The sequence below is a fragment of the Cherax quadricarinatus genome, chromosome 8 (genome assembly GCF_038502225.1).
Source record: "Cherax quadricarinatus isolate ZL_2023a chromosome 8, ASM3850222v1, whole genome shotgun sequence".
NCBI classification, from domain to species: domain Eukaryota; kingdom Metazoa; phylum Arthropoda; class Malacostraca; order Decapoda; family Parastacidae; genus Cherax; species Cherax quadricarinatus.
Window position 1 is genome coordinate 53,233,477 of NC_091299.1, and position 12,257 is coordinate 53,245,733.

At 42.1% G+C, this 12,257-nt stretch overlaps 1 protein-coding gene across 1 annotated transcript in view; it reads left to right on the top strand.

Annotated features, from left to right (window-relative positions):
- The window catches only part of LOC128685521 (opioid-binding protein/cell adhesion molecule), a 312,879-nt gene that overhangs the window by 290,263 nt on the left and 10,359 nt on the right, over nucleotides 1–12,257 (top strand). Inside the window, exon 7 of the mRNA XM_070082745.1 lies at nucleotides 8,193–8,269. Within this exon, the coding sequence (XP_069938846.1) occupies nucleotides 8,193–8,269 (77 nt within the window). The remainder of the gene's footprint in view (nucleotides 1–8,192; nucleotides 8,270–12,257) is intronic.

A 12,257-nucleotide genomic window follows, 5' to 3' on the forward strand; every position in this document is an offset into this window, starting at 1 on the left:
AGAGGGAAAACATAGTAAGTGTCCGGGGGCCCAAGACTGTTTAACTGCCTCCCACCATGCATAAGGGGAATTACCAATAGACCCCTGGCTGCCTTCAGGAGGGAGCTGGACAAATACTTAAAGCCTGTGCCGGATCAGCTGGGCTGTGGTTCGTTTGCTGGATTACGTGAGGCCAGTAACAGCCAGGTTGATCAGGCCTGCAACCACCAGAAGGCCTGTTCGTGGACCTGGCCACTGGGGCGTTGATCCCCAGAATACCCTCTAGGTAGACTCCAGGCCAAATATATAATATTTCTTGACTTCTCAAAGTCTCCTTACCCCACGCGGAGGTGATGGGGAGATGGTGGCAGTGGTGGGTGTGACGCGACCGCTGGTCACATTCTAAGAGAGCCAGGAGGAGGCGAAAAACCCACTCTGTACTATTCGGAGAAAAACTTCCCCTCACTCCTTCAGTTGTAACCTTGCATAGCTCCTGATGATGCACTTAGAAGTGCGAAAGAACTTGAGCTAAAGATTTTCACCCCCCTGTGGCTTGTCCTGCATAGTTAAGATCGCCTGTCTGCGATTGTTTATATATATATATATATATATATATATATATATATATATATATATATATATATATATATATATATATATTTCTTCTATTGTCCATGGGGAAGTGGAAAAGAATCTTTCCTCCGTAAGCCATGCGTGTCGTATGAGGCGACTAAAATGCCGGGAGCAATGGGCTAGTAACCCCTTCTCCTGTATACATTTACTAAAAAAGAGAAGAAGAAAAACTTTATAAAACTGGGATGCTTAAATGTGCGTGGATGTAGTGCGGATGACAAGAAACAGATGATTGCTGATGTTATGAATGAAAAGAAGTTGGATGTCCTGGCTCTAAGCGAAACAAAGCTGAAGGGGGTAGGAGAGTTTCAGTGGGGGGAAATAAATGGGATTAAATCTGGAGTATCTGAGAGAGTTAGAACAAAGGAAGGGGTAGCAGTAATGTTAAATGATCAGTTATGGAAGGAGAAAAGAGAATATGAATGTGTAAATTCAAGAATTATGTGGATTAAAGTAAAGGTTGGATGCGAGAAGTGGGTCATAATAAGCGTGTATGCACCTGGAGAAGAGAGGAATGCAGAGGAGAGAGAGAGATTTTGGGAGATGTTAAGTGAATGTATAGGAGCCTTTGAACCAAGTGAGAGAGTAATTGTGGTAGGGGACCTGAATGCTAAAGTAGGAGAAACTTTTAGAGAGGGTGTGGTAGGTAAGTTTGGGGTGCCAGGTGTAAATGATAATGGGAGCCCTTTGATTGAACTTTGTATAGAAAGGGGTTTAGTTATAGGTAATACATATTTTAAGAAAAAGAGGATAAATAAGTATACAAGATATGATGTATGGCGAAATGACAGTAGTTTGTTGGATTATGTATTGGTAGATAAAAGACTGTTGAGTAGACTTCAGGATGTACATGTTTATAGAGGGGCCACAGATATATAAGATCACTTTCTAGTTGTAGCTACACTGAGAGTAAAAGGTAGATGGGATACAAGGAGAATAGAAGCATCAGGGAAGAGAGAGGTGAAGGTTTATAAACTAAAAGAGGAGGCAGTTAGGGTAAGATATAAACAGCTATTGGAGGATAGATGGGCTAATGAGAGCATAGGCAATGGGGTCGAAGAGGTATGGGGTAGGATTAAAAATGTAGTGTTAGAGTGTTCAGCAGAAGTTTGTGGTTACAGGAAAGTGGGTGCAGGAGGGAAGAGGAGCGATTGGTGGAATGATGATGTAAAGAGAGTAGTAAGGGAGAAAAAGTTAGCATATGAGAAGTTTTTACAAAGTAGAAGTGATGCAAGGAGGGAGGAGTATATGGAGAAAAAGAGAGAGGTTAAGAGAGTGGTGAAGCAATGTAAAAAGAGAGCAAATGAGAGAGTGGGTGAGATGTTATCAACAAATTTTGTTGAAAATAAGAAAAAGTTTTGGAGTGAGATTAACAAGTTAAGAAAGCCTAGAGAACAAATGGATTTGTCAGTTAAAAATAGGAGAGGAGAGTTATTAAATGGAGAGTTAGAGGTATTGGGAAGATGGAGGGAATATTTTGAGGAATTGTAAAATGTTGATGAAGATAGGGAAGCTGTGATTTCGTGTATAGGGCAAGGAGGAATAACATCTTGTAGGAGTGAGGAAGAGCCAGTTGTGAGTGTGGGGGAAGTTCGTGAGGCAGTAGGTAAAATGAAAGGGGGTAAGGCAGCCGGGATTGATGGGATAAAGATAGAAATGTAAAAAGAGAGCAAATGAGAGAGTGGGTGAGATGTTATCAACAAATTTTGTTGAAAATAAGAAAAAGTTTTGGAGTGAGATTAACAAGTTAAGAAAGCCTAGAGAACAAATGGATTTGTCAGTTAAAAATAGGAGAGGAGAGTTATTAAATGGAGAGTTAGAGGTATTGGGAAGATGGAGGGAATATTTTGAGGAATTGTAAAATGTTGATGAAGATAGGGAAGCTGTGATTTCGTGTATAGGGCAAGGAGGAATAACATCTTGTAGGAGTGAGGAAGAGCCAGTTGTGAGTGTGGGGGAAGTTCGTGAGGCAGTAGGTAAAATGAAAGGGGGTAAGGCAGCCGGGATTGATGGGATAAAGATAGAAATGTTAAAAGCAGGTGGGGATATAGTTCTGGAGTGGTTGGTGCAATTATTTAATAAATGTATGGAAGAGGGTAAGGTACCTAGGGATTGGCAGAGAGCATGCATAGTTCCTTTGTATAAAGGCAAAGGGGATAAAAGAGAGTGCAAAAATTATAGGGGGATAAGTCTGTTGAGTGCACCTGGTAAAGTGTATGGTAGAGTTATAATTGAAAGAATTAAGAGTAAGACAGAGAATAGGATAGCAGATGAACAAGGAGGCTTTAGGAAAGGTAGGGGGTGTGTGGACCAGGTGTTTACAGTGAAACATATAAGTGAACAGTATTTAGATAAGGCTAAAGAGGTCTTTGTGGCATTTATGGATTTGGAAAAGGCGTATGACAGGGTGGATAGGGGGGCAATGTGGCAGATGTTGCAAGTGTATGGTGTAGGAGGTAGGTTACTGAAAGCAGTGAAGAGTTTTTACGAGGATAGTGAGGCTCAAGTTAGAGTATGTAGGAAAGAGGGAAATTTTTTCCCAGTAAAAGTAGGCCTTAGACAAGGATGTGTGATGTCACCGTGGTTGTTTAATATATTTATAGATGGGTTGTAAGAGAAGTAAATGCGAGGGTCTTGGCAAGAGGCGTGGAGTTAAAAGATAAAGAATCACACACAAAGTGGGAGTTGTCACAGCTGCTCTCTGCTGATGACACTGTGCTCTTGGGAGATTCTGAAGAGAAGTTGCAGAGATTGGTGGATGAATTTGGTAGGGTGTGCAAAAGAAGAAAATTAAAGGTGAATACAGGAAAGAGTAAGGTTATGAGGATAACAAAAAGATTAGGTGATGAAAGATTGAATATCAGATTGGAGGGAGAGAGTATGGAGGAGGTGAACGTATTGCAGATATTTGGGAGTGGACGTGTCAGCGGATGGGTCTATGAAAGATGAGGTGAATCATAGAATTGATGAGGGAAAAAGAGTGAGTGGTGCACTTAGGAGTCTGTGGAGACAAAGAACTTTGTCCTTGGAGGCAAAGAGGGGAATGTATGAGAGTATAGTTTTACAAACGCTCTTATATGGGTGTGAAGCGTGGGTGATGAATGTTGCAGCGAGGAGAAGGCTGGAGGCAGTGGAGATGTCGTGTCTGAGGGCAATGTGTGGTGTGAATATAATGCAGAGAATTCGTAGTTTGGAAGTTAGGAGGAGGTGCGGGATTACCAAAACTGTTGTCCAGAGGGCTGAGGAAGGGTTGTTGAGGTGGTTTGGACATGTAGAGAGAATGGAGCGAAACAGAATGACTTCAAGAGTGTATCAGTCTGTAGTGGAAGGAAGGCGGGGTAGGGGTCGGCCTAGGAAAGGTTGGAGGGAGGGGGTAAAGGAGGTTTTGTGTGCGAGGGGCTTGGACTTCCAGCAGGCATGCATGAGCGTGTTTGATAGGAGTGAATGGAGACAAATGGTTTTTAATACTTGACGTGCTGTTGGAGTGTGAGCAAAGTAACATTTATGAAGGGATTCAGGGAAACCGGCAGGCCGGACTTGAGTCCTGGAGATTGGAAGTACAGTGCCTGCACTCTGAAGGAGGGGTGTTAATGTTGCAGTTTAAAAACTGTAGTGTGAAGCACCCTTCTGGCAAGACAGTGATGGAGTGAATGATGGTGAAAGTTTTTCTTTTTCGGGCCACCCTGCCTTGGTGGGAATCGGCCAGTGTGAGAAAAAAAAAATAAATATATATATATATATATATATATATATATATATATATATATATATATATATATATATATATATATATATTTAAAGACAAAATACATTAAAAATACAATAGGACCTCCATACCTGGGGTTCCTGCTGAGCTGGACAACGGGCTGTGGCAAGACTTTTCTTTATGATGTTGACCTCCTCATTTCTAGCATACATCCTTTCTGATGTATGACACATGAAACCATGAAGACTGAACTGATCAGCCGATGCCCTGTCGCAAATACACCTATGTTCAGTGAGTACGGGGGCGGCTAGGCGAAGAGCAACACCAATCCGAATGGCCTGTGGGTCGCGTCAGGTGCCCTGGGAGGAGTTGGGAACGAATAAAGAAAATCTCCTGAGTATGGTGCTTTCACCGCTAGCAGACGAGCTTTGTCCTTTCCTGAAGCGTTGTTGAGCATTGTGGTTTGCAATTTTTTCCATGATGGGTTTGTCCCAGTGGGACTGTTTGTGCTCTTTTGGTTGAGCTGATCTGCTGGAGGTGTCTGCAAGGGTGTCCCACAGCGTGGCTGCTTCAGTAAACCTGGGGTCTTGAGCTCCTACCACACCTCCTACATAAAAATTACTATGTTGGCTTTTAAATAGCAACACACTTCTTGCCTAAGAGGGCAAGCTACAATATGTATATGCAATAATTTCGCAAAAAACATTCCGAACCTAACAAAAAAAATATATTTCATTGTGTTTGTTTATTATTAAATTATTATACGCTAATTTAAAATATTTTACTTAGATTAGGCTAAATAAAATTGCGCTTGTTATAATAAGGTTAGGTGGGGTTTTCTAAGGTGCTTTTGGTACAAAATTATTAATTTTTACATTAACAAATGAAAAAAATATGATTTTAAACGTATAAGAGAAAATTTTAGAAAGAACTTAATTTTAAATAAGTTCTTGCTAATTGACCAGTTTTACCTATTCGGCACGACATATATGTAAATACACGTACATACTGACATCTGTATGGCGTAATACATGTAAGTTTAAACTACATAACTTTATCACATGCAACTTCTGTTGAATATAAACGACGTTATCCATTGACAAAATTGGTGGAAGCAAAATTCATTTGAGTGCAAACCCTTCTTTACTGTCAACGAAGATGGCTCGCAATCCCCAGTATCGTACATAGCTGTTTATCAAGATAAAGTAATCCATGGGATGAGGACACCATTGCCAGGAACCCTCCTAGGGCGGGGAGGTGCCAGAGCATACTACCACCTGTAGGTCACCAGACTGCCATTCCCACGAACCCCCCTTGGGCGGGGGTCTAGCTTTTCCCTACGAACCCCGTGAGGGCGGGGAATGGGGCTAGGCCTGGGGACAGCTGGTCCTAGAAGATGTGGAGATACTTGTACCTACTCCCGTGGCAGACATGAATCACAGACACTCCCAAGACTGGGAGCCAAGGCCGGGTCACCATCTGGAAAAGACCCAGGCCGGGAGAGTACCGGCGAATCAAGAAGAGGAAGAAGAAGTTATCCATGGACATTTAGTAGAGTCGGCCAACATTTTCTCACCAGAATTATTTATAAATCTCATCGCTTTCAAACACATCGCAAAGTCCGCCTCGTTATGTGTTGTTTTTATCGCCTCCTGAGTGCATTACAAATATCCTTGACTTCGACTCTAAATATTTTCATCGTTCTTTGTACACACTCTTGGTTGTGTCGCATTGCTAGAAAGCACAATGAAGTTATTTTTTGTTAGGTTCCTGAAAACGCTAATGTTTAATGCAATGAATATACAGACTGAGCCACTCGGTAAGCAATTCATGAACTGCCAGTCCTCCTCGGGACGGTGTTCCTTCGTTGAACAATTTTCCCGTTCTTTTTTCATATTTTCAAAACTACTGGGAACAACGTTGCCATGAGTTACAACACACTATTAAAATAACAAGTGTTTTTTTATCAGACAACTACTAGGCGTGTTATCTTCCCACTGCTGTAGGATACAGAACACTGAACTTTCACTCTGACGAAAGGAACATACGTGATTCACACACTGTGGAGATGTGCCAGGCATCTCTCTGTTTTCTCAAAGAAATCATGCTAAATTCACATTGGACATCTGTATCTCCCTGATACACTTTCTCTTAGTGACCTCACTAAAGTCCAACCTTTAACTCAGAATCACTCCTTTACTTTTGTGATGTAAATTAATGCACTGCACAAACTTTGACTAACCTTCACCAACCAATACTCATTACACGACTACTCAGAGCGCTGAATGATCTATTCAAGTTTAGCACATATTTTTGTTATTTTTATTATTATTCTTATTCTTATTATTATTATTATTATTATTATTATTATTATTATGAAAATTAAAAAAAAAATTATCACTCAGAGTTTCAGAATGGGCTGAAAACAGCAGCGAATGTAGATACTCATAACCTTATCGAGGTACAGGGTAGACCGCTTGCTGGCTTACCAATAGGAGTCATTAACAGGAATGACAAGGTAAATATTACTCTGGAGACATCAAAATTCAACAGGAATGATATTCATCAACGATTTGTAGCATCGGTAAACAAAAGTTTATCGAGCATTGCATAAAATTCATGACAGATTTAGATTTTGACATAGGAGTGGCTAGTTCCTTGTCTACTTAACATTCATCCCTGGACGGTATGCACTAAAAGCCTAAGAGCTAAGCCTAAAAGAGTAAATTGATGTAAATGTTATGTGTTTACGAAATATGCTCTATCTCTAACTAGCAAATTATGAATATTTGCTCAATATGTCTGGAAATCCTATTTTTGGACATAACACCTAGGTACTCTACTATCTCTATATTCCTTAATACTAGGATAATCAAACAATAGTTTACAAAAGTTACTATAATTTTGACTATATTCCTTACATTTAGTTAGATCATCGATTGCGTATAAGCAAAAAAAGCTTGTCAGGTGTTGTAATATAAGCTAAGCCTAGCTACTACAAAAGCTGGTATTAAATTTCTCGCTCCAAATTGATATTCATATAGAGTTATAGATCTGCTCTACTTTCCTTCTTTATTTCTATAACATTCGGATTCACATTTATTTTTTACTTGATACTATCCGCATTTCTTTTGTTTGATACAGATTAATGTTACACATTCACGGTCTAACTTTAAATTACTTTCTTCGGCAAATGAATCACATTCATCTAGAAAAAACTTTTCAAAGTGAGATTAAATTTACAGAAATTGTGCACTAATGCATTTCTTTTATACATTGCAAATAAATATACAAAGGTGACTTCTCCAGTGAGGATGTTGCTGGAGTCAGTATGCGTGTCAGGTATTCACATTAATGACATAAAATCAGTAATGATCAAGGAAACGAGCTCATTGTCGAAAATTTACTCTGGTATCATTATTATAACAAACACTTCGTTTTGTAATGTTGAAGTCCACTTGTTAATTGACATATCTAACTCATCATGACTGCAAAAACTTTTTATTAGGGAAAGGAAAGGGTAGAGGCAGACACGATGGATTAATAACGTGAAGTAGAAGCAAGTCTGCGACGAGACATATCTTAACTGTTATCTTTATTGATGTTTCGGATCTTTCTTTATCCATCATCAGAATCAATAATGTTCATACTAAAAGGAAGTAAATAATGACAATAAAGGTAAATAAACCTATGCAAAGAAATTAGATATTAACTAAACGTGTTTCTCGTTGCAGTCTTTGTCCTGCTTTTTAAAATGAATATTCATTTCTCACGTGGAACCTCAGTTGCTAATGTAATTTTTTTTAAGATTTATAATATTTAATTATTTTACTTTACGTAGCCAAACTTAACATGTGTGTTTTCTCTTAACCAGACACTCAGACTCAGGCAACTACTCGTGCATCCCACCCAACGTTGAGGCAGCTTATGTCTTGGTCTATGTTACTGAGAGTAAGTACTCAAGACAGAGAGAGAGAGAGAGAGAGAGAGAGAGAGAGTGAGAGAGTGAGAGAGAGAGAGAGAGAGAGAGAGAGAGAGAGAGAGAGAGAGAGAGAGAGTGAGTGAGTTTGCTTAACTATTTGTGCTCACCTATTTGTGGTTGCAGGAGTCGAATCATAGCTCCGATCCTCACTTCCTCGCTAGTCACTACTAGGTCCACTCTTTCCCTGTTCTGAAAGCTTTATTGTACCTTTTCTTAAAGCTATGTATGGCTAATGCCTCCACTACTTCATTCTCCAGACTGTTCCACTACCGACAACTCTAAGGCTGAAGAAATACCTCCTAACATTCCTATGACTCATTTGAGTTCTTAGCTTCCAGTTGATTTCCCACGTTGTTGTGTTCCATCTCTTCTCTGGAACACTCTGATCGTCTCCACCCTGTGTTTGTGTGTGTGTGTACTCACCTAGTTGTACTCACTTAGTTAAGGCTGCAGGGGTCGAGTCCAAGCTCCTGGCCTCGCCTCTTCACTGATCGCTACTAGGTCACTCTCCCTGAAACGTGAGCTTTATCATACCTCTGCTTAAAGCTATGTATGGATCCTGCCTCCACTACATCGCTTCCTAAACTATTCCACTTACTGAGTACTCTGTGGCTGAAGAAATACTTCCTAACATCCCAGTGATTCATCTGTGTCTTCAACTTCCAACTGTGTCCCCTTGCTGCTGTGTCCAATCTCTGGAACATCCTGTCTTCGTCCACCATGCCTACTCCTCTCAGTATTTTGTATGTCGTTATCATGTTCCCCCTATCTCTCCTGTCCTCCAGTGTCGTCAGGTTGATTTTCCTTAACCTCTCCTCGTAGGACATACCTCTTAGCTCTGGGACTAGTCTTGTTGCAAACCTCTGCACTTTCTCTAGTTTCTTTACGTGCTTGGCTAGGTGTGGGTTCCAAACTGGTGCCGCATACTCCAATATGGGCCTAAGGTACACGGTGTACAGGGTCTTGAACGATTCCTTATTAAGATGTCGGAATGCTCTTCTGAGGTTTGCTAGGCGCCCATATGATGCAGCTGTTATTTGGTTGATGTGCTCTTCAGGAGATGTGCCTGGTGTTATACTCACCGCAAGATCTTTTTCCTTGAGTGAGGTTTGTAGTCTCTGGCCCCCTAGACTGTACTCCGTCTGCGGTCTTCTTTGCCCTTCCCCAATCTTCATGACTTAGCACTTGGTGGGGTTGAACTCCAGCAGCCAATTGCTGGACCAGGTCTACAGCCTGTCCAGATCCCTTTTAGTTCTGCCTGGTCTTCCATCGAGTGAATTCTTCGTATCAACTTCACGTCATCTGCAAACAGGGACACCTCAGAGTCTATTCCTTCCGTCGTGTCATTCACAAATACCAGAAACAGCACTGGTCCTAGGACTGACCCCTGTGGGACCCCGCTCGTCACAGGTGCCCACTCTGACACCTCGCCAAGTTCCATGACTCGCTGCTGTCTTCCTGACAAGTATTCCCTGATCCATTGTAGTGCCTTCCCTGTTATCCCTGCTTGGTCTTCCAGTTTTTGCACCAATCTCTTGTGTTTAACTGTGTCAAACGTCTTCTTGCAGTCCAAGAATATGCAATCCACCCACACCTCTCTCTCTTGTCTAACTGCTGCCATCATGTCATAGAACTCCAGTAGGTTTGTGACACAGGATTTCCCATCCCTGAAGCCATGTTGGCTGCTGTTGATGAGATATTTCTAGGTGTTCCACCACTCTTCTCCTGATAATCTTCTCCATGATTTTGCATACTATACATGTCAGTGACACTGGTCTGTAGTTTAGTGCTTCATGTCTGTCTCCTTTTTTAAAGATTGGGACTACATTTGCTGTCTTCCATGCCTCAGGCAATCTCCCTGTTTCGATAGATGTATTGAATATTGTTGTTAGGGTACACATAGCGCCTCTTCTCCCTCTCTCAGGACCCATGGGGAGATGTTATCTGGCCCCATTGCCTTTGAGGAATCTACCTCGCTCAGAAGCTTCTTCACTTCTTCCTCGGTTGTGTGCAATGTGTCCAGCACTTGGTGGTGTGCCCCACCTCTCCGTCTTTCTGGAGCCCCTTCTGTCTCCTCTGTGAACTCTTCTTTGAATCTCTTGTTGAGTTCCTCACATACTTCACGGTCATTTCTTGTTGTCTCTCCTCCTTCCTTCCTTAGCCTGATTACCTGGTTCTTGACTGTTACTTTCTTCCTGATGTGGCTGTATAACAGTTTTGGGTCAGATTTGGCTTTCGTTGCTATGTCGTTTTCATATTGTCTTTGGGCCTCCCTACTGATCTGTGCATATTCGTTTCTGGCTCTACGACTGCTCTCCTTATTCTCCTGGGTCCTTTGCCTTCTATATTTCTTCCATTCCCTAGCACACTTGGTTTTTGCCTCCCTGCACCTTTGGGTGAACCATGGGCTCATCCTGGCTTTTTCATTATTCCTGTTACCCTTGGGTACAAACTTCTCCTGAGCCTCCTTGCATATTGTTGCTACATATTCCATCATCTCATTAACTGGCTTCCCTGCCAGTTCTGTTCCACTGAACCCCGTTCAGGAAGTTCCTCGGTCCCCTTTCTTGTAGTTTGGCTTCATTCGTCCTGGCCTTCCTGCTTCTCCCTCCACTTGTAGCTCTACTGTTTATTCGAAGCTTAAAACCACATGATCGCTGGCCCCAAGGGGTCTTTCATATGTGATGTCCTCGATATCTGCACTACTAAAGGTGAATACAAAGTCCAGCCTTGCTAGTTCATCCTCTCCTCTCTCTCTTGTAGTGTCCCTTACGTGTTGGTACATGAAGTTTTCCAGTACCACCTCCATCATCTTAGCCCTCCATGTATCTTGGTCCCCATGCATCTCCAAGTTCTCCTAATCGATCTCCTTGTGGTTAAAGTCACCCATGATCAGGAGCTTTGCCCTGCATGCATGAGCTCTTCTGGCCACTGCAGCCAGTGCCTCAACCATCGCTCTATTGCTCCCGTCGTACTCTTGCCTTGGCCTCCTGCTGTTCTGTGGTGGGTTATACATCACTGCTATTACCACCTTGGGACCTCCAGAGTGAAGCGTTTCCGCTATGCAATCACTTTCTTCTCTGCTGTCTCCTCTCTCCAGCTCATCAAAATTCCATCGGTTTTTGATCAGCAATGCCACTCCTCCACCCCCCCTGTTCCTTCTGTCTTTCCTCAGGATCTGGTATCCCGTTGGAAAGATGGCATCTGTTATCATACCTGTAAGCTTGGTTTCTGTGAGAGCTATGATGTCTGGTGATGCCTCTTTGACTCTTTCGTGCCACTCCTCCCACTTATTTGTTATTCCATCAGCGTTTGTGTACCATACCTTCAGTTTCCTTTCCAACACTGTGGTTTGGGGGGCCTGTGAGGGTGGGAGATCTGGTAGCATACTTTGGGATTCTATAGCTTGGTGTTGGGTGGAAGCTGTGGGTATGGATTGTAGTGTGTGTTGGGATGGTGTGATAGGTTGTGGGGTTCTGAGAATAGTTTTGTGTGTGCTTGCCCTTGCTGCTCTGTTCTGCTCTGACTGACCTCTGCTGGTTCCATCCTTGTCTCCTTTCCTAGCTCCTATTGCTTTTTTGTCCTCTCCCTCAGCTGCTGTCGTTCTGTTTGTGTTCTCTCTCTAGGAACACCCTCTTGTACTCTTCCGAGTATTTCAACCGTGGTTTCTCTTGGAGGATCCTGTTCCACACTGTTTCCGTCCTGAGAATCAGCTTGATCGGTCGGTTTGTCCCCTTCTAGTAACCCCCTATTCTCTGAAAATTTACAATCTCGTCCATCTCTTCACCTATTTCAGTGAAGATTTTCTCAATCTCCTTTCTTTCTTCCTCCCGTCTTTCAGTGTGTGTCTTTCCTCTCTCTCCTGAAGCCCATGGATAAACACTGATTTAGCTCTTTCCTCCTCCCATTGCCTCACCCTCTGTGACTCTGAATCCTTTTTGTATGTGGTCATTTTCT